This window comes from Nematostella vectensis, chromosome 11 (genome assembly GCF_932526225.1).
Source record: "Nematostella vectensis chromosome 11, jaNemVect1.1, whole genome shotgun sequence".
NCBI lineage: Eukaryota > Metazoa > Cnidaria > Anthozoa > Actiniaria > Edwardsiidae > Nematostella > Nematostella vectensis.
In genome coordinates this window covers 10760862-10781218 of record NC_064044.1, presented here as the reverse complement: position 1 = coordinate 10781218, position 20357 = coordinate 10760862, and the positions used below count along the sequence as shown (strand labels likewise).

At 43.9% G+C, this 20357-nt stretch overlaps 1 protein-coding gene across 5 annotated transcripts in view; it reads left to right on the top strand.

Moving 5' to 3' along the window:
* The window catches only part of LOC5502718 (leucine-rich repeat-containing protein 9), a 49580-nt gene that overhangs the window by 15665 nt on the left and 13558 nt on the right, over positions 1-20357 (top strand). For 3 of the 5 annotated variants that reach the window (XM_048734385.1, XM_048734386.1, XM_048734387.1), the window contains 15 exons: positions 501-560; positions 658-789; positions 2200-2466; positions 2730-2840; positions 3194-3260; positions 3417-3562; positions 4215-4289; positions 8888-9054; positions 10055-10186; positions 10529-10592; positions 11062-11222; positions 11681-11754; positions 12108-12187; positions 12736-12800; positions 13106-13178. In XM_048734385.1, coding sequence (XP_048590342.1) covers positions 501-560; positions 658-789; positions 2200-2466; positions 2730-2840; positions 3194-3260; positions 3417-3562; positions 4215-4289; positions 8888-9054; positions 10055-10186; positions 10529-10592; positions 11062-11222; positions 11681-11754; positions 12108-12187; positions 12736-12800; positions 13106-13178 — 1674 coding nt within the window. The remainder of the gene's footprint in view (positions 1-500; positions 561-657; positions 790-2199; positions 2467-2729; positions 2841-3193; positions 3261-3416; positions 3563-4214; positions 4290-8887; positions 9055-10054; positions 10187-10528; positions 10593-11061; positions 11223-11680; positions 11755-12107; positions 12188-12735; positions 12801-13105; positions 13179-20357) is intronic. The other 2 variants (XR_007314168.1, XR_007314169.1) reach the window with 1 other exon arrangement.

Sequence of the window (20357 nt, the reverse complement as noted above, 5' to 3'; positions counted from 1 at the left end):
TGGAAAGGGGAGGTGGGCTGAGCTACCAAAAGTCTTCAACTGTGACCGCGTTCAAGAGACTCACTCACTGAAGAGACTCAGGATAAAGGGACAGAGGGGCGGGGTCAAAGGGTGCTTGAGGGGAGGGGATGGACTGAACTTATGACACCACTCAAGGTATGTGATCGTCGGTGAGCTGAGTCAACGCATTCACATCGTAAGGAGGCGGGGCCACAACGAGCTTGAGGTAGTGGATCAAGTACTGGGCTTATAAATGCATATAAAATCCTTTGCAAAACATTGCCCAGCCTATTTAGGGAGTTTTTTTTTGTTGATATGTCACTGGTGGCTCAGTGAACAAAAGGCCTTTCCGTTTGAGCAAAACCGCCTATCCTTATATATAAAAAGAGTATGGAGCAGTGTTCTTGCAAATGACCGTATGTATAATTTTTTTTGATAATGAGTCACATCAATCATGGGACCATGATCTGCCTAAGTGCTATCCATCCTCATGTTTCTAGCTTTTCCTTGAACATCTTGATGCAAGCTTCAATAAGCTAACAACACTAGAGGGTGTAAAGGTGAGAGGGAATTATCTAATTCAACTGTAGCCTTCATTTATTTGAATATATGATCATAGTTACACGTTCAACTTTACCCTCTCTGTATTAATTCCAGGGCTGCAGTCGGCTAGGGTATTTAGACGTTAGCTGGAATCAGCTGCAGTACACACGTGAGGAGCTGGGGATGATGCGCAAACACCTCATCACCCTCACCTATCTGGACACCAGGCATAACCCCTGGCAAAAGGTAACACATGGTACCTCACCTATCTGGACACCAGACATAACCCCTGGCAAGAGGTAAACATGGTACTTCACCTATCAGGACACCACATAATCCCTGGCAAGGGGTAACACATGGTACTCCACCTATCTGGACACCAGACATAACCCCTGGTAAAATTTAACACATGGTACCTCACCTGTCTGGACACAAGACATAATCCCTGACAAAAGGTAACACATGGTACACTACCTATCTGGGCACCAGACATAATCCCTGGTAAAAGGTAACACATGCTACTGCACCTATCTGGACACCAAACATAATCCCTGACAAGAGGTAAAACATGGTACTCCACCTATCTGGACACCAGACATAATCCCTGGCAAAAGGTAACACATGGTACCTCACCTATCTGGACACCAGACATAACCCCTGGAAAGAGGTAACACATGGTACTCCACCTATCTGGACACCAGACATAACACCTGGCAAAACACATGGTACTGCACCTATCTGGACACCAGACATAACCCCTGGCAAGAGGTAAACATGGTACTGCACCTATCTGGACACCACATAATCCCTGGCAAAAGGCAACACATGGTACACCATCTATCTGGACACCAGACATAATCCCTGGCAAAAATTAATACATGGTACTTCACCTATCTGGACACCAGACATAATCCCTGGTAAAAGGTAACACATGGTACACCACCTATCTGGACACCAGACATAATCCCTGGCAAGAGGTAACACATGGTACCTCACCTATCTGGACACCAGACATAACCCCTGGCAAGAGGTAACACATGGTACTGCACCTATCTGGACACCAGACATAACCCCTGGCAAGAGGTAAACATGGTTCACTACCTATCTGGACACCATACATAACCCCTGGCAAAAGGTAACACATGGTACTTCACCTATCTGGACACCAGACGTAACCCCTGGCAAGAGGTAACACATGGTACTCCACCTATCTGGACACCAGACATAACCCCTGGCAAAAGGTAACACATGGTACTTCACCTATCTGGACACCAGACATAACCCCTGGCAAGAGGTAACACATGGTACTCCACCTATCTGGACACCAGACATAACCCCTGGCAAAAGGTAACACATGGTACTTCACCTATCTGGACACCAGACATAACCCCTGGCAAGAGGTAACACATGGTACTCCACCTATCTGGACACCATACATAACACCTGGCAAAAGGTAACACAGGTACCTCACCTAACACACGCCATTTCAACCTTGTATTTATTTATTACCCTGATTCCAACGTGCATATGTAGACCTAGTTATTATATAGTCCGTAGTTGTCGGTTGTTTTTGTAGTCATACTGTTTAAGCCAGCTACTTTATGCTCACATTATGCTCACATCCATTTATTCTGCCCCCCCCCCCTCTGCTTCTAGACTGAGACCCTTCGAATGCGCGCCCTTGGTCGCCTTAAAAACCTAGAATTCCTAGATGGTAAACCAGTTACAGATGAAGAAATGGCGACTGCCTTACGTATGGCAGCAGCTTCTCGAATCTCGTCCTTTGCTATTCTTGCGCATGCGCGGACGGACCAAGTAAAACCACGTGCCCTGAGCCTACGATCGACTGCGGAGATCATACTGGCCAGCAGTCATAACAAGCCTGCTCGCCCTTTAGACGATGACAGCCAGTGGTTTGTGAAGGTGATTTCAAGTACTTGATGGACCTGTTTGTGTTAACCTGATCCGCTTGTTTGTATAACCTGAGTGATTGACCTGCTTTTATAACTTGATTGACATTTTTGTATAACCTGATTGCCCTGTTTTTATTACCTGATTGAAGTGTTATTATAAACCTGATCCGCCTGTTATTATAACCTGTTTGATTGACCTGTTTTTTTTTAACCCGATTGACCTGTTTGAATAACCTGATTGACCTGTTTGTATAACCTGATTGACCTGTTTAGGTGACTGCTGTCAACCTGGATAACCAGCACCTCGGCAAGTTGTCAAACCTGGAAAAGCTGGTTCATCTGCGCTGGGCGTCGTTTAACAATAACGACTTGACCAAGATCGAGGTAATTACAAGATTCGGGATAAATGGGCGCGAAATAAATGCATTTGAAAATAATAATTATATGAAGAAATTTCTAAATATTCATCTAAAATGAAGTTTTGAATTTGTGATTTGCCAATTTCGATCGAGAAAACTCTTTAGTTTTCTCAAATCAGCCGATGCTATCTTTTTGTATTTTGCTAGGCTGACAAAATGGCCGCCAACAGAGACATTTAACAGAGCAAATAAGGGTATCTTCTAAGCTGTCCCGTGTTGCCTGGTAACGCAGCTTTTTAAGTGCACGAACGAGAAAGACTGAGAGAGTGATTCGTGGGTCGTTTATGAGTGAATTATGTACTCATCTTCTCGTTTTAGGGGTTTGAGTCCTGTTCTTCTCTTGAGGAGCTTTCACTGGAAGGCAACTGTATCTCAAAGTTTGAAGGTACGCAGTTTAACTATTTAAAAAAAATATTCATTGATCTGTTATGAACAATAGTGAAGATCAAGTAAAGTATGGCACACATATGACAACAAAGGCAGTCTGAAATACAATAATGGAGACATTGCCGTTGACTCATGAACTCTTATTGTTTTACAGGTCTTGTTCGAAATCCCAAGTTGAAGTGGCTGAACTTATCTAGTAATAATTTGACGATACTTGATACGGGAATGCTAGAGCGATTACCTGAACTTAGATACCTCTCCTTGGAGAATAACAATATCACATGCCTGAAAGGCTTACAGGTAAATAACAACATCACATCACTAGATGTCAATAACAACTTCACATGACTTAAAGGCTTTCAGTTAAAATAACGATATCACATGCCTGAAAGGCTAATAGGTAAATAACAACATCACAACACTCGATGTCAATAACAACTTTACATGACTTAAAGGCTTACAGGTAAATAACAACACAGGTAAATAACAATACACCACTCAAAGGCTTACAAGTAAATAACAACGTCACATCCCTCAAAGGCTTTCAGGTAAATAACAACATCACATCCCTCAAAGGCTTTCAGGTAAATAACAACATCACATCCCTCAAAGGGTTAGAGGTAAATAACAACAATACACCACTCAAAGGCTTACAGGTAAAAAACAACGTCACATCACTCAAACTTTTACAGTTAAATAACAACATCACATCACTCAAAGGCTAAATAAGAAAAAAATTATATCAAGTGCTTACAGGTAAATAACAACATCTACTTTTTTTCTCGATGTAACTGCTGGACATCAAGCACGAGGTCGTAGAAAATAATTGCAATTACATTTGAAATTTTTTGTGCATAATTGTGCAGTCTCTGATTGCTACTGATTGGCTTATTGCACCTTGACGTGTTTTGAGATTGGTTGATCATACGTTGATTGATGTTTGCCTTCCCAGCATGCTGTTGAGCTGCAGGAGCTTTACCTTGGTAATAATCTCCTCGCCAACATCCGGGAGATTTTCAGTTTGAAGGTTAGTATTAGTTAGTATTATGAGAGGATATTTTTGTGTGTTAATGGACTTCTTGGTGTTAATGGGAAATAATGAACGGGTTATTGGTGTAGCTGGAAAATAATGAACGAGTTATTTGTGTGGGTGGAAAATAATGAACGAGTTATTGTTGTGGATGGAAAATAATGAACGAGTTATTGGTGTGGATGGAAGAGTATGAACGAGTTATTGGCGTGGATGGAAAATGATCAACGAGTTATTGGTGATGATGGAAAATAATTAACGAGATAAGAGTTTATCTGTTTGTATAGCATTGATCGCATACACCGAAAATCGAACTTCTCGTTCGATTGGATCGATTTCTTCTTTAGCTGTCGAGGTCTGACCTCTGTTCTTTGAGTGCTCTAAGCGACTTGGGATCTCTTCCTGAGCGGAAGGTGTTTTTTTTTTTTCATAATAATTAGCGAGGGATGACCTCTGCACTTTGAGTGCTCTAAGCGACTTGGGATCTCTTCCTTAGCGGAAGGTGTTTTTTTTTTTTTTTTTTTTCATAATAATTAGCGAGGGATGACCTCTGTTCTTTGAGTGCTCTAAGCGACTTGGGATCTCTTCCTGAGCGGAAGGTGTTTTTTTTTTTTTTCATAATAATTAGCGAGGGATGACCTCTGTTCTTTGAGTGCTCTAAGCGACTTGGGATCTCTTCCTGAGCGGAAGGTGTTTTTTTTCATAATATTTAGCGAGGGATGACCTCTGTACTTTGAGTGCTCTAAGCGACTTGGAATCTGTTCCTGAGCGGAAGGTGTTTTTTTTCATAATAATTAGCGAGGGATGACCTCTGTTCTTTGAGTGCTCTAAGCGACTTGGGATCTCTTCCTGAGCGGAAGGTGTTTTTTTTCATAATAATTAGCGAGGGATGACCTCTGCACTTTGAGTTCAGGGGCGGATACAGTGGGGGGGGGGGGTGGGGGGGGGGGGATTGGGTGGATATCCACACCCCTTTTTTAGTAAAATGAAAAGTCACTTTCTTTGAAAAAAATAAATGTCTGAGGGACGGGAGGAACTGTCCATGTGCCTTCGCCTGCTTGACGCGAAAAATCCAATTTAGCGTGAAGTATTGTTATATCTATGTGACATACCAAGAACCACTGGATCAGTTATAAGCCGGCCATTATCCACCCCCTTTTTTCGAAATCCTGGATCCGCCCTTGGAGTGCTCTTAGCAATTGGGGATTTCTTCCTGAGTACTATTCATCATAATCAGCGTGGGCGGACCTGCCGTCGGAGTTCTGTAAGCAACTGGGGACTTCTTCTTGAGCTAATGAGGTTTGGCCTTTGCTCTTCGAGGCTCTAGTAGCGTGAACTCGTGAATTCTGTTTTTTTGTGGCACTTTTTGATAGCTTCGCTCAACTCTTTTCTGAACTCAGGCATTCGAATTGAGTAAACTACGAAATTTACAAACGAATTTGTATAAAGCATGGACCTAGCTAAGGGGTACATAACTTGTGCTTGGTCGCTGTCAAAAAAGGTCTTTCCCACAAGAGTCATCCCTGTCGGCAAAAAACAGATTATAGAAATGAGTGTAACGATGAATAGTGTCACAGTCAGTTTTGTGTTGTTGTTCGCTTGTCTTTGGTTGGGGAAACGTTTTTTGAATGTAATCTTGATCCATATGGTCAAATAACACAACACCACGACACCAAGAGAAACAGTGCAAAAGCCCACTCTGATAATTATTTGAATGTCGTAGTGTGCTTGCTCGAGCTCTTGTCCTCCTGCCAAGATAATTTTGTCCACGTTGGCCAGTGCTGCGGCTATCCATATATAGGCAATTCCAATGAAATAAACCTTGTTTTCAAGAAGTCGATGCTTGTACGGCGCTAAGATGGCATACGCTCTTTCCATGGCGATTCCTTTAAAGGATAGCACGGATCCGATAAGAAAGGTGTAGTTAAAGAAAATTCCAGTATTTTGGAGTTGATCGTTTTTAATGTTTTTAAATCCCGCAATGTCGTGAACTGATTTGACTCCAAGTGATAACCCAACCATCAGATCAGCCACGGTCAGGTTTACAAGAAGATAACTCGACTTCTTCGTGCGAAATGTCTTGCTCAGGAACACAGCGAGCGCGAGCGAGTTGACAACCACTATTAGGAAGGATATAACTAGATGGAATGGTTCGACAACTTCAGAAAATGCCTCATCAAATGCCTGATCGTCATCAGTCTTGTTCCCCATGTTAAATGCGACGTCATTTGTCATATTAGAGTCCTACTGTTATCTCGTATATATTTTTCTCTAAGTTGTTTCTGATCGTCATCAGTCTTGTTCCCCATGTTAAATGCGACGTCATTTGTCATATTAGAGTCCTACTGTTATCTCGTATATATTTTTCTCTAAGTTGTTTCTGAAGAGGAGATGCAGGTCTCTAAGGCCAAAAGCCAACCTTTAGGCTTTTCCAAGGAAAATAGACGCAGTTCTTTCACTCGTTACCACTGTAGAGGTTTCAATCCTTTTTACCTCAGGCCAATGCGCTCCTCGATAACAGTCCATGCGTTTTTAGTTTTTAATGTAGAGTATTCAGTAGTTGTGCGACGACAGTGAAACAAATTACTTGCTTTTATAGCAGAATTACTTACCCTTGTGTACACTATATTAGTACCATTTTATTGACTTAGCAAAAAATCTTTTTGATTTTCAGCCTTTGTGTAATTAGGTGCTTTTAATATAACAGCTTATTTTTATTAAAATCGGATGCGTGCCTTTCTCTTTAGACCTTTTGTTTCCGCCAGTTAACATTATCGAAGCATAAAAAACCAGTATCTATTCATTTATTTTTCTTTCTTTGATGTAGTTAGATGAGCAAATAAAAATTGCGTGAAAAAGTTGATTACAGCCTTCAGCAATGCTTTTTTTAGGGTTTGACTAGAGATATTGGCTAATATCGCACGCCATCAAAAGTAGACGTCGGGTAGACAACTAGACGGATTATATGTTACCAGCTGCTCACTAAAAACACTGCATTAAAAGGAAATAAGAAATACTCACCAAAAATAGTTATCTTAGCCAAGTGCAAAGTGTAATCTTCAATTTTCTTGACGGCGCTGTATCAGTCATCGAGATCGACGGGATATTAAATCGTGTAGTATGACAAAAAGCTACCGACAAGCTATAGAATAACTATAGATGGTGTGGGTCAGTAGGCAGCTCTTACAAGCTGCAATTTGATTGGGCAAATGAACAATATCCGCACCTCGACACAAAAAACGAGAAGAGTGGAGACAAAAGAACTTCTTTGTAGAACAAAGATAATAGGAGACAAAGCAGCTGCGTACTTACTCGAGGGTCAGTACGCAGCTCTTACAAGCTGCAATTTGATTGGGCAAATGAACAATATCCGCACCTCGACACAAAAAACGAGACGTGGTGATAGCTATAAGCATATCGGGAGACTGCCTTAGGACATCATTAAGTCTATTGGGCATAATTGAGTGCTGTGCTTATGGATACTTGCAAGCAAAGGTGGATTCATGGGGATTCTTGTTTGGCTTTGCCTGGATGAAAAAATAAATTTCTTTTGTTTGTTTGTTTGTTTGTTTGTTTGTTTGTTTGTTTGTTTTGTTTGTTTGTTTTGTTTGTTTGTTTGTTTGTTTGTTTGTTTGTTTGTTTGTTTGTTTGTTTGTTTGTTTGATTGTTTGTTTGTTTGGGGCGCAAATACTTACAAAAACTGTCTGACTGATGGAAGAGGTGTGTTGAATGGCCCTCCCTTGGTTAATTTTTCCACGGATCTCTTAGAATGCTTTGCAATCTGTAATGGCAGCAAGATGGTTTCAAAACCTTTCACGGAGTGGACAATGTGTGGGCCTCAAAGGCCATGGAAATAGACCTGGAGGATCAGAATAATGGTATCTATTTGTGTCTTGAGCTGTATTTGTGTGGAAGTTTGCGCGTTTTGTTAAAAGCGTTGATACTGCTGTTTTTCCTTGTTCGATTTGAGCTATTATTTGGCTAAAAAGTAGTTGCTATGGCCTTGGATGGATTCATATCTACAAGACCATTTATTCCTTAGGCCTGAGTATCTTCATCTCGTTTTGTGTTTTTTTTTTCTTTTTTTTTTTGGGGGGGGGGGGGCGAAATTTCGAAAGTATCGCAAAAAATTTTCAATGTCTCGGAATCACGACGTTTCTTACGCAAGTCTAGAAGTCTAGTTTTTTTTTTTTTTAATTTAAGGGGTCACGAACCCTCGTTTTTTTTTACCACGGCCTCGGAGTCTCGGATTTTTAAACACGATATCATAGTCCCCTTCTTTTTGTAGTCTTTCTTGAGCCTATCTGTACTTAACAGAAACAAGATTGTATGGTTACTTTTCTCCTTTTTTATAACATACCTTGTCATCCGAAAACAAGCTCGTAAAAAAAGCTCGGGCTCGGTTGTTGGAGACCGAAAAAAGCTTGTGCTCGGATTCCGAAATTTGACAAAAGTGTTGGGGCTCGGATTCTGAAACGTGGGTCTCGGCGCCTCGGCAAGTCTCGGATTTACCCATCGCTACCCCTCATATTGGTTAACGAACGTTATCACCTTGAACTCTTTGGTAACACACTATCGTGTCATGAATGTTTCAGCCAATCCCGATGCTTGTCATCCTCGATCTCTATGGCAACCCACTGGTGGAGAACACTGCAAACTACCGGCTCTTCGTCATCTTCCACCTGACCACGCTCAAAGCTCTTGACGGGCTTGCTGTGGAGTCAAATGAGGGCAACGTGGCCAAGGACGCGTTTGGTGGCAGGTCAGTATGCCTTTGGACTACATGTAAGCTTGATGGTTTTTCCGGCACGAAAACCCCGAAAAAACGGAGTTCGCATATCACCGCTGCCATCTTGGATTATGCGCTGCGTCGAACTCTTTATTTCCGGTTTCCAGCCTTCGTCCAGAAATTATGCTATGGGATTTTGTAACAAAAATGTCGCACTATGTAAATGTTTGGCGCACTAGTAATCGAGCCAATTAGTAATAATCTACGCACTTCTAATGTGTATTGCTTTGGCAGCAAATGTCAAACCATTCTTCAAATTCCTGAGGGGCCTATAATGTATTCTTGTACAATAACAAAGAATTTAAAAGATTATTTATTGGTATTTGATTTCCTGTGGATTATGTGACTGAGTAAATAAAAGGAAAGTACACGTGATGTCATTGTCTCTCTCTTAGCTCGGACTATCAACCATTCGAGTGCGACCCACTCCCCAACCCCCGCTAGAAAGCTTGGACTGCCTTTGACCTTCGGTATGCCGGCTCTCAGCTATGTCCCAGGCCCGAGTGATCCCCTACACGTTATTAGGGACCTTAAGCAACGACGACGACAACGTTGACGCCGACGGCAGAAAACAATGGGATTTGATTCAGAATTCAATAGCAGCACGTGAAAATGCGTTCTGTCTAATACGTCCCAATTTTACGGTCAACTGAGGACGCGGACGTTTGCACTGGAAACTGCACTTACTACGTTCGCTAATGTGGAAATAATGTCTTTAGTTTATTTTTATCTGTTTCTGACTATAATGTTTCGCTTATTCCATCGCAATTAAATCATTATTGATCGCCACCCTCGAAAACATTTTTTTTATCGCGTTGTCCTAGCCGTCGTCGTCGCCCTTGCCTAAGGTCCCTAAAACCATCTTATCAATAACGATACCTAAAGAAAAATGTTATCCATTCTTACTTGGCACTGTTACGTTTATTACAAAATGCACAAGAGAGAAACTACAGTAAAACCCTCTAATTTACAGGATGACCACGGATTTCATCGCTGAGCGTCTCGGCCACTCGAACTTCATCGAACTACGGGAACTGGACTTCCCTCACTGCTCGCTTAGAACTGTGGATTTGGGATCAGGGGAAATGTTTCTTAATCTACGAAGGTAAAATAATCAGGGGCTTGGCGAGTTAGCCGAAATCGTCCTATAATTCGAATTTTTTGTTATCTTTGGCAAAGTTGCGTAATCAATCAAACCATGTTTTGTATTTCAACGGGCAACGTAATTTACCCTCTCATTGGTCAACGTATGGCAGTGAGATGGCTTAATTGACAGCCGTTGGCTTAATTGACAAGTGTAGGCCAATGAAAACGGTTCAAGGCTTTTAGCCAACGAAAGACAAAATGTATTTCGTTGCTTGAAATTAATAGAAGGCGGTGTTGAATTTGTTGAATCATATAAACATCATGCTTTTGTATATAACTCTTGGTTTGTGTTCATTTTTAGTGTTAATCTTGAGCACAACTCGCTCACATCCTTTGGAAGTCTCATAAACTTAGTAAACCTCAAGGTGAGAAATCTTAAGGAGGGCCAATCACGCCGCCATTTTACGCTCCTGCTCAATGCCGAGTCACACAAAGCATCCATTTCCATCGGCTAATTCAAGCGAGTAACCAAGTGTTTGTTCAATTAAAATCGTCAATAACTGTAGCAGACAATGCGTTGTCTGCTACATTAATGTCATTTTGAAGTTTTCTTGCAAATAAGCCGTTTTATTTTCAATGGTAAGCAATAACAAAGGACAAATTGTGTGGAAATATCTCGAAATAATTATTTAAAACAGTATAATACTTCATTTACCAATTCAATCGAAAATATCGCAATAACTTCATCAAATGGAAATGGATGCTTTTTCACACTTGGTAATTTGCTAGAATGACAAAATTTACAAATTCCAAGCATTGTTCCCAGTCTATTTATGATAATATGAGCCATATAAACTCAGCTTTTATTCTTTGTATTTCGTTTGCCCAAATCAGGTTCTTTGCCTGAATCATAACCACATTGAAAGCATCGTGACCAAGCCAAAAGCCACGTCGCCAGCTAACGCAGGCAAGCGATCCGGAGAGCCTGGTAATGACTATGCCAACCCGGAGATGTTCAACCCGGTGCTTACTAACCTGGAAGTCTTACACTTAGGGTGAGTCTACAAAATGTCTTGTGAGAACTGCATGTAATGCTTAAGCTCGGTTCTCACCTAGGATGAATCTATAGCGAGTTTAGGTAAACTGTGCGTAAAAAGCTTAGTTCTCACCTGGGGTTAGCCTAAAACGAGTCTCGTTTGAACAGAGCGTAAAATTTGAGGCTTAGTTTTCACCTAGGAGAGTCTAAAACAATTATCGTGTGAACAGGGCGTAATAATTAAGCTTGGTTCTCACTAAGGGGTGAGACTATACCAAGTTTCATCCGCAACCCAAATTATATTGCGTTTACGTCCTTGCAGCGGTGCCTCTAAGGTGCAGGATTTTTCAAAGGACGGCGCTTACTAGAGCCAATACCTCATGAATTATTTATATGTATAGTGTAGGTTGTATGTGATATCATGAGATATCATGAGGTATCATGCACGTGGGTATATATTTTCTGGTCTTTTTACAGATATAATAGCATCCCCAGCATATCCGGACTGCAGCTTTCTAGACTGCCAAACCTGAAAGCTCTTTTTCTACAAGGTAAATTCACTTTTACCACACACCAGAAATGCCACACAATAATGGTGTCACGCACTTTTAGGATGTCACGTTCATGGTGTCATGCACATCAAGGATGTAATGCATCTTTGGTGCGTCACGCACTTTAAGGATGTCATGTTCATGGTGTCATACGCTTCAAAGGTGTCACACAACTTTGAGTCATGCACTTCTTTAATGTCACGCACCTTTGGTGTCACGCACTTCAAGGATGTCATAAGCATTGTGTCACGCACTTCAAGGATACATGCTCATGGATGTTTTGCATTTTTTTCACGCTTACAGGATATCATTGATATTGGGTTCGCACTCACCGTATTTTTCTGTGTCATCAGGAAATGAGATAACCAAAGTCGACGGCTTAGAGGGATTGCAAGACCTTAGGGAACTCGTCCTTGACAGGAACAAAATTAAGGTTAGCCTGTCATTGCTATATTCTTGACCGTTATTGTAAACCCTGTGACTCAGTTGTTCCAGAAATAAAGCTTATATACAGATTTAGGCAGCCTAAGAGCGGAGCCAGCACTTTTTTCCATTTCGAAAATGCTTTGGAAGATGTAAGGGTTTGACACCCTTGTAATGTAAGTTTTTCACTAATATTTTTTCTCTTTACTCACGCGAGTCTTTGAGTGCCCTCTTTTGAGAGACCTCAAAAGGTTTTTAAAAATGTTAAAAATTTCAGTGATATCGTGTGTTTTTCCATTAAAAGACTTTATTGGACCGGTTAAAAAGGATTATCGGGTGCTTTCCATGTCAATTTTATTTCAAATAAATATTTTACAGCTGTGCTAACTGTAATTTCAACTAACGTTCAAAGCTATACCCTTAATTTGTGAAATTATGGCAATCATCTTGATGCACGATATTTTGTCTTGGGCTGCTCGAAGTAGTACTGAATTCTCTCTATGAAATCAGTGTCTTTGTTTTACTCTCTTTGAAAATGGTATCTGTTCATTATTTCAGTGCATTTCCGAATACTCGTTTATAAATCAGTGGAATCTCATAGAGCTTCACATCGAGGAGAATAGGTAAGCGGTGTATACCCACTCTACGCATGCCCCTTGTACGCACTCTGCACTGATCAGTAATCGTCTAGCTTTCCTTGGCATGTCAGCAGGGAGGTGAGGGATCCATGTCAGCTGGGAGGGGGGCGGGGGGTTGGTGATCCATGTCAACAGGAGAGGTGAAGGTGGGAGGTTATATGAGATTACCGTTCTATCGGTCGTCTATCGGTCATCCCGAATATCGCTCGCCTTTTAATAAATACCCCCCCCCTAGTTTTAGTCTTTTGGGCAGGTTACCACTGCTATAACTCCGCTTATTTTGTTTTCAGGCTCAAAGAGTTGAGTAACTTGGATCATCTGCAGAACTTGCAGCGCTTGTACCTCGGCATGAACAGAATCCAGGTACACATAGTTAAAATGTCTGAGTCAGTAGGTGCGCTTGTACTTCGGCATGAACAGAATCCAGGTACACATATAATTAAAGGGTTAAAGGGTTGTGCGCTTGTACCTCGGTATAAACAGAACCCAGGTACACATAGTTAAAGGGTCTGGGTCAGTAGGTGCGCTTGTACCTCGGCATGAACAGAACCCAGGTACACATAGTTAGTCTGAGTCAGTAGGTGCGCTTGTACCTCGGTATGAACAGAACCCAGGTACACATAGTTAGTCTGAGTCAGTAGGTGCGCTTGTACCTCGGCATGAACAGAAACCAGGTACACATAGTTAGTCTGAGTCAGTAGGTGCGCTTGTACCTCAGCATGAACAGAACCCAGGTACACATAGTTAGTCTGAGTCAGTAGGTGCGCTTGTACCTCGGCATGAACAGAATCCAGGTACACATAGTTAAAATGTCTGAGTCAGTAGGTGCGCTTGTACCTCGGCATGAACAGAATCCAGGTACACATAGTTAAAATGTCTGAGTCAGTAGGTGCGCTTGTACCTCAGCATGAACAGAACCCAGGTACACATAGTTAGTCTGAGTCAGTAGGTGCGCTTGTACCTCGGCATGAACAGAATCCAGGTACACATAGTTAAAGGGTTCTGAGCCAGTAGGTGCGCTTGTACCTCGGCATGAACAGAACCCAGGTACACAAAGTTAAAGGGTCTGAGTCAGTAGGTGCGCTTGCACCTCGGCATGAACAGAACCCAGGTACACATAGTTAGTCTGAGTCAGTAGGTGCGCTTGTACCTCGGCATGAACAGAATCCAGGTACACATAGTTAAAGGGTCTGAGTCAGTAGGTGCGCTTGTACCTCAGCATGAACAGAACCCAGGTACACATAGTTAGTCTGAGCCAGTAGGTGCGCTTGTACCTCGGCATGAACAGAACCCAGGTACACATAGTAAGTCTGAGCCAGTAGGTGCGCTTGTACCTCGGCATGAACAGAACCCAGGTACACATAGTAAGTCTGAGCCAGTAGGTGCGCTTGTACCTCGGCATGAACAGAACCCAGGTACACATAGTTAGTCTGAGCCAGTAGGTGCGCTTGTACCTCGGCATGAACAGAACCCAGGTACACATAGTAAGTCTGAGCCAGTAGGTGCGCTTGTACCTCGGCATGAACAGAACCCAGGTACACATAGTAAGTCTGAGCCAGTAGGTGCGCTTGTATCTCAGCATGAACAGAACCCAGGTACACATAGTCTGAGTCAGTAGGTGCGCTTGTACCTCGGCATGAACAGAATCCAGGTACACATAGTTAGTCTGAGCCAGTAGGTGCGCTTGTACCTCGGCATGAACAGAACCCAGGTACACATAGTTAGTCTGAGCCAGTAGGTGCGCTTGTACCTCGGTATGAACAGAACCCAGGTACACATAGTTAAAGGGTCTGGGTCAGTAGGTGCGCTTGTACCTCGGTATGAACAGAACCCAGGTACACATAGTTAGTCTGAGCCAGTAGGTGCGCTTGTACCTCGGCATGAACAGAATCCAGGTACACATAGTTAGTCTGAGTCAGTAGGTGCGCTTGTACCTTGGCATGAACAGAATCCAGGTACACATAGTTAGTCTGAGCCAGTAGGTGCGCTTGTACCTCGGCATGAACAGAATCCAGGTACACATAGTTAAAATGTCTGAGTCAGTAGGTGCGCTTGTACCTCGGCATGAACAGAATCCAGGTACACATAGTTAAAATGTCTGAGTCAGTAGGTGCGCTTGTACCTCGGCATGAACAGAATCCAGGTACACATAATTAAAGGGTCTGAGTCAGTAGGTGCGCTTGTACCTCAGCATGAACAGAACCCAGGTACACATAGTTAGTCTGAGTCAGTAGGTGCGCTTGTACCTTGGCATGAACAGAACCCAGGTACACATAGTTAGTCTGAGCCAGTAGGTGCGCTTGTACCTCGGCATGAACAGAACCCAGGTACACATAGTAAGTCTGAGCCAGTAGGTGCGCTTGTACCTCGGCATGAACAGAACCCAGGTACACATAGTAAGTCTGAGCCAGTAGGTGCGCTTGTACCTCGGCATGAACAGAACCCAGGTACACATAGTTAGTCTGAGCCAGTAGGTGCGCTTGTACCTCAGCATGAACAGAACCCAGGTACACATAGTTAGTCTGAGTCAGTAGGTGCGCTTGTACCTCGGCATGAACAGAATCCAGGTACACATAGTTAGTCTGAGTCAGTAGGTGCGCTTGTACCTCGGCATGAACAGAATCCAGGTACACATAGTTAAAGGGTTCTGAGTCAGTAGGTGCGCTTGTACCTCGGCATGAACAGAACCCAGGTACACAGAGTTAGTCTGAGCCAGTAGGTGCGCTTGTACCTCGGTATGAACAGAACCCAGGTACACATAGTTAGTCTGAGCCAGTAGGTGCGCTTCTACCTCGGTATGAACAGAACCCAGGTACACATAGTTAAAGGGTCTGGGTCAGTAGGTGCGCTTGTACCTCGGTATGAACAGAACCCAGGTACACATAGTTAGTCTGAGCCAGTAGGTGCGCTTGTACCTCGGCATGAACAGAATCCAGGTACACATAGTTAGTCTGAGTCAGTAGGTGCGCTTGTACCTTGGCATGAACAGAATCCAGGTACACATAGTTAGTCTGAGCCAGTAGGTGCGCTTGTACCTCGGCATGAACAGAATCCAGGTACACATAGTTAGTCTGAGTCAGTAGGTGCGCTTGTACCTCGGCATGAACAGAATCCAGGTACACATAGTTAAAGGGTTCTGAGCCAGTAGTTGCGCTTGTACCTTGGCATGAACAGAATCCAGGTACACATAGTCTGAGCCAGTAGGTGCGCTTGTACCTCGGCATGAACAGAATCCAGGTACACATAGTTAAAATGTCTGAGTCAGTAGGTGCGCTTGTACCTCGGCATGAACAGAATCCAGGTACACATAGTTAAAATGTCTGAGTCAGTAGGTGCGCTTGTACCTCGGCATGAACAGAATCAAGGTACACATAGTTAAAATGTCTGAGTCAGTAGGTGCGCTTGTACCTCGGCATGAACAGAATCAAGGTACACATAGTTAAAATGTCTGAGTCAGTAGGTGCGCTTGTACCTCGGCATGAACAGAATCCAGGTACACATAGTTAAAGGGTCTGAGTCAGTAGGTGCGCTTGTACCTCAGCATGAACAGAACCCAGGTACACTTAGTTAGTCTGAGCCAGTAGGTGCGCTTGTACCTCGGCATGAACAGAACCCAGGTACACATAGTAAGTCTGAGCCAGTAGGTGCGCTTGTACCTTGGCATGAACAGAATCCAGGTACACATAGTTAAAGGGTTCTGAGTCAGTAGTTGCGCTTGTACCTCAGCATGAACAGAATCCAGGTACACATAGTTAGTCTGAGCCAGTAGGTGCGCTTGTACCTCGGCATGAACAGAATCCAGGTACACATAGTTAAAATGTCTGAGTCAGTAGGTGCGCTTGTACCTCGGCATGAACAGAATCCAGGTACACATAGTTAGTCTGAGTCAGTAGGTGCGCTTGTACCTCGGCATGAACAGAATCCAGGTACACATAGTTAGTCTGAGTCAGTAGGTGCGCTTGTACCTCGGCATGAACAGAATCCAGGTACACATAGTTAAAGGGTCTGAGTCAGTAGGTGCGCTTGTACCTCAGCATGAACAGAACCCAGGTACACATAGTTAGTCTGAGTCAGTAGGTGCGCTTGTACCTTGGCATGAACAGAACCCAGGTACACATAGTTAGTCTGAGCCAGTAGGTGCGCTTGTACCTCGGCATGAACAGAACCCAGGTACACATAGTAAGTCTGAGCCAGTAGGTGCGCTTGTACCTCGGCATGAACAGAACCCAGGTACACATAGTAAGTCTGAGCCAGTAGGTGCGCTTGTACCTCGGCATGAACAGAACCCAGGTACACATAGTTAGTCTGAGCCAGTAGGTGCGCTTGTACCTCAGCATGAACAGAACCCAGGTACACATAGTTAGTCTGAGTCAGTAGGTGCGCTTGTACCTCGGCATGAACAGAATCCAGGTACACATAGTTAGTCTGAGTCAGTAGGTGCGCTTGTACCTCAGCATGAACAGAATCCAGGTACACATAGTTAAAGGGTTCTGAGTCAGTAGGTGCGCTTGTACCTCGGCATGAACAGAACCCAGGTACACATAGTTAGTCTGAGCCAGTAGGTGCGCTTGTACCTCGGTATGAACAGAACCCAGGTACACATAGTTAGTCTGAGCCAGTAGGTGCGCTTCTACCTCGGTATGAACAGAACCCAGGTACACATAGTTAAAGGGTCTGGGTCAGTAGGTGCGCTTGTACCTCGGTATGAACAGAACCCAGGTACACATAGTTAGTCTGAGCCAGTAGGTGCGCTTGTACCTCGGCATGAACAGAATCCAGGTACACATAGTTAGTCTGAGTCAGTAGGTGCGCTTGTACCTTGGCATGAACAGAATCCAGGTACACATAGTTAGTCTGAGCCAGTAGTTGCGCTTGTACCTTGGCATGAACAGAATCCAGGTACACATAGTTAGTCTGAGCCAGTAGGTGCGCTTGTACCTCGGCATGAACAGAATCCAGGTACACATAGTTAGTCTGAGCCAGTAGGTGCGCTTGTACCTCGGCATGAACAGAATCCAGGTACACATAGTTAAAGGGTTATGAGTCAGTAGGTGCGCTTGTACCTTGGTATGAACAGAATCCAGGTACACATAGTTAGTCTGAGTCAGTAGGTGCGCTCGTACCTCGGCATGAACAGAACCCAGGTACACATAGTTAGTCTGAGCCAGTAGGTGCGCTTGTACCTCGGCATGAACAGAATCCAGGTACACATAGTTAGTCTGAGTCAGTAGGTGCGCTTGTACCTTGGCATGAACAGAACCCAGGTACACATAGTTAGTCTGAGCCAGTAGGTGCGCTTATACCTCGGCATGAACAGAACCCAGGTACACATAGTTAGTCTGAGTCAGTAGGTGCGCTTGTACCTTGGCATGAACAGAACCCAGGTACACATAGTTAGTCTGAGTCAGTAGGTGCGCTTATACCTCGGCATGAACAGAACCCAGGTACACATAGTTAGTCTGAGCCAGTAGGTGCGCTTATACCTCGGCATGAACAGAACCCAGGTACACATAGTTAGTCTGAGTCAGTAGGTGCGCTTGTACCTCGGCATGAACAGAATCCAGGTACACATAGTTAGTCTGAGTCAGTAGGTGCGCTTGTACCTCGGCATGAACAGAATCCAGGTACACATAGTTAGTCTGAGCCAGTAGGTGCGCTTGTACCTCGGCATGAACAGAACCCAGGTACACATAGTTATAGGGTCTGAGTCAGTAGGTGCGCTTGTACCTCGGCATGAACAGAATCCAGGTACACATAGTTAGTCTAAGTCAGTAGGTGCGCTTGTACCTCGGTATGAACAGAACCCAAGTACACATAGTTAAAGGGTTCTGAGTCAGTAGGTGCGCTTGTACCTCGGCATGAACAGAATCCAGGTACACATAGTTAAAGGGTTCTGAGTCAGTAGGTGCGCTTGTACCTCGGCATGAACAGAATCCAGGTACACATAGTTAGTCTTAGCCAGTAGGTGCGCTTGTACCTCGGCATGAACAGAATCCAGGTACACATAGTTAGTCTTAGCCAGTAGGTGCGCTTGTACCTCGGCATGAACAGAACCCAGGTACACATAGTTAGTCTGAGTCAGTAGGTGCGCTTGTACCTCGGCATGAACAGAATCCAGGTACACATAGTTAGTCTGAGCCAGTAGGTGCGCTTGTACCTCGGCATGAACAGAATCCAGGTACACATAGTTAGTCTGAGTCAGTAGTTGCGCTTGTACCTCGGCATGAACAGAATCCAGGTACACATAGTTAGTCTGAGCCAGTAGGTGCGCTTGTACCTCGGCATGAACAGAATCCAGGTACACATAGTTAGTCTGAGTCAGTAGTTGCGCTTGTACCTCGGCATGAACAGAATCCAGGTACACATAGTTAGTCTGAGTCAGTAGTTGCGCTTGTACCTCGGCATGAACAGAATCCAGGTACACATAGTTAAAATGTCTGAGTCAGTAGGTGCGCTTGTACCTCGGCATGAACAGAACCCAGATACACAAAGTTAAAGGGTCTGAGTCAGTAGGTGCGCTTGTACCTCGGCATGAACAGAACCCAGGTACACATAGTTAGTCTGAGTCAGTAGTTGCGCTTGTACCTCGGCATGAACAGAATCCAGGTACACATAGTTAGTCTGAGTCAGTAGGTGCGCTTGTACCTCGGCATGAACAGAATCCAGGTACACATAGTTAGTCTGAGCCAGTAGGTGCGCTTGTACCTCGGCATGAGCAGAATCCAGGTACACATAGTTAGTCTGAGTCAGTAGGTGCGCTTGTACCTCGGCATGAACAGAACCCAGGTACACATAGTTAGTCTGAGTCAGTAGGTGCGCTTGTACCTCGGCATGAACAGAATCCAGGTACACATAGTTAGTCTAAGTCAGTAGGTGCGCTTGTACCTCGGTATGAACAGAACCCAAGTACACATAGTTAAAGGGTTCTGAGTCAGTAGGTGCGCTTGTACCTCGGCATGAACAGAATCCAGGTACACATAGTTATAGGGTCTGAGCCAGTAGTTGCGCTTGTACCTCGGCATGAACAGAACCCAGGTACACATAGTTAGTCTGAGTCAGTAGGTGCGCTTGTACCTCGGCATGAACAGAATCCAGGTACACATAGTTAGTCTTAGCCAGTAGGTGCGCTTGTACCTCGGCATGAACAGAACCCAGGTACACATAGTTAGTCTGAGCCAGTAGGTGCGCTTGTACCTCGGCATGAACAGAACCCAGGTACACATAGTTAGTCTGAGTCAGTAGGTGCGCTTGTACCTCGGCATGAACAGAACCCAGGTACACATAGTTAGTCTGAGCCAGTAGGTGCGCTTGTACCTCGGCATGAACAGAATCCAGGTACACATAGTTAGTCTGAGTCAGTAGGTGCGCTTGTACCTCGGCATGAACAGAACCCAGGTACACATAGTTAGTCTGAGCCAGTAGGTGCGCTTGTACCTCGGCATGAACAGAACCCAGGTACACATAGTTAGTCTGAGTCAGTAGGTGCGCTTGTACCTCGGCATGAACAGAACCCAGGTACACATAGTTAAAGGGTCTGGGTCA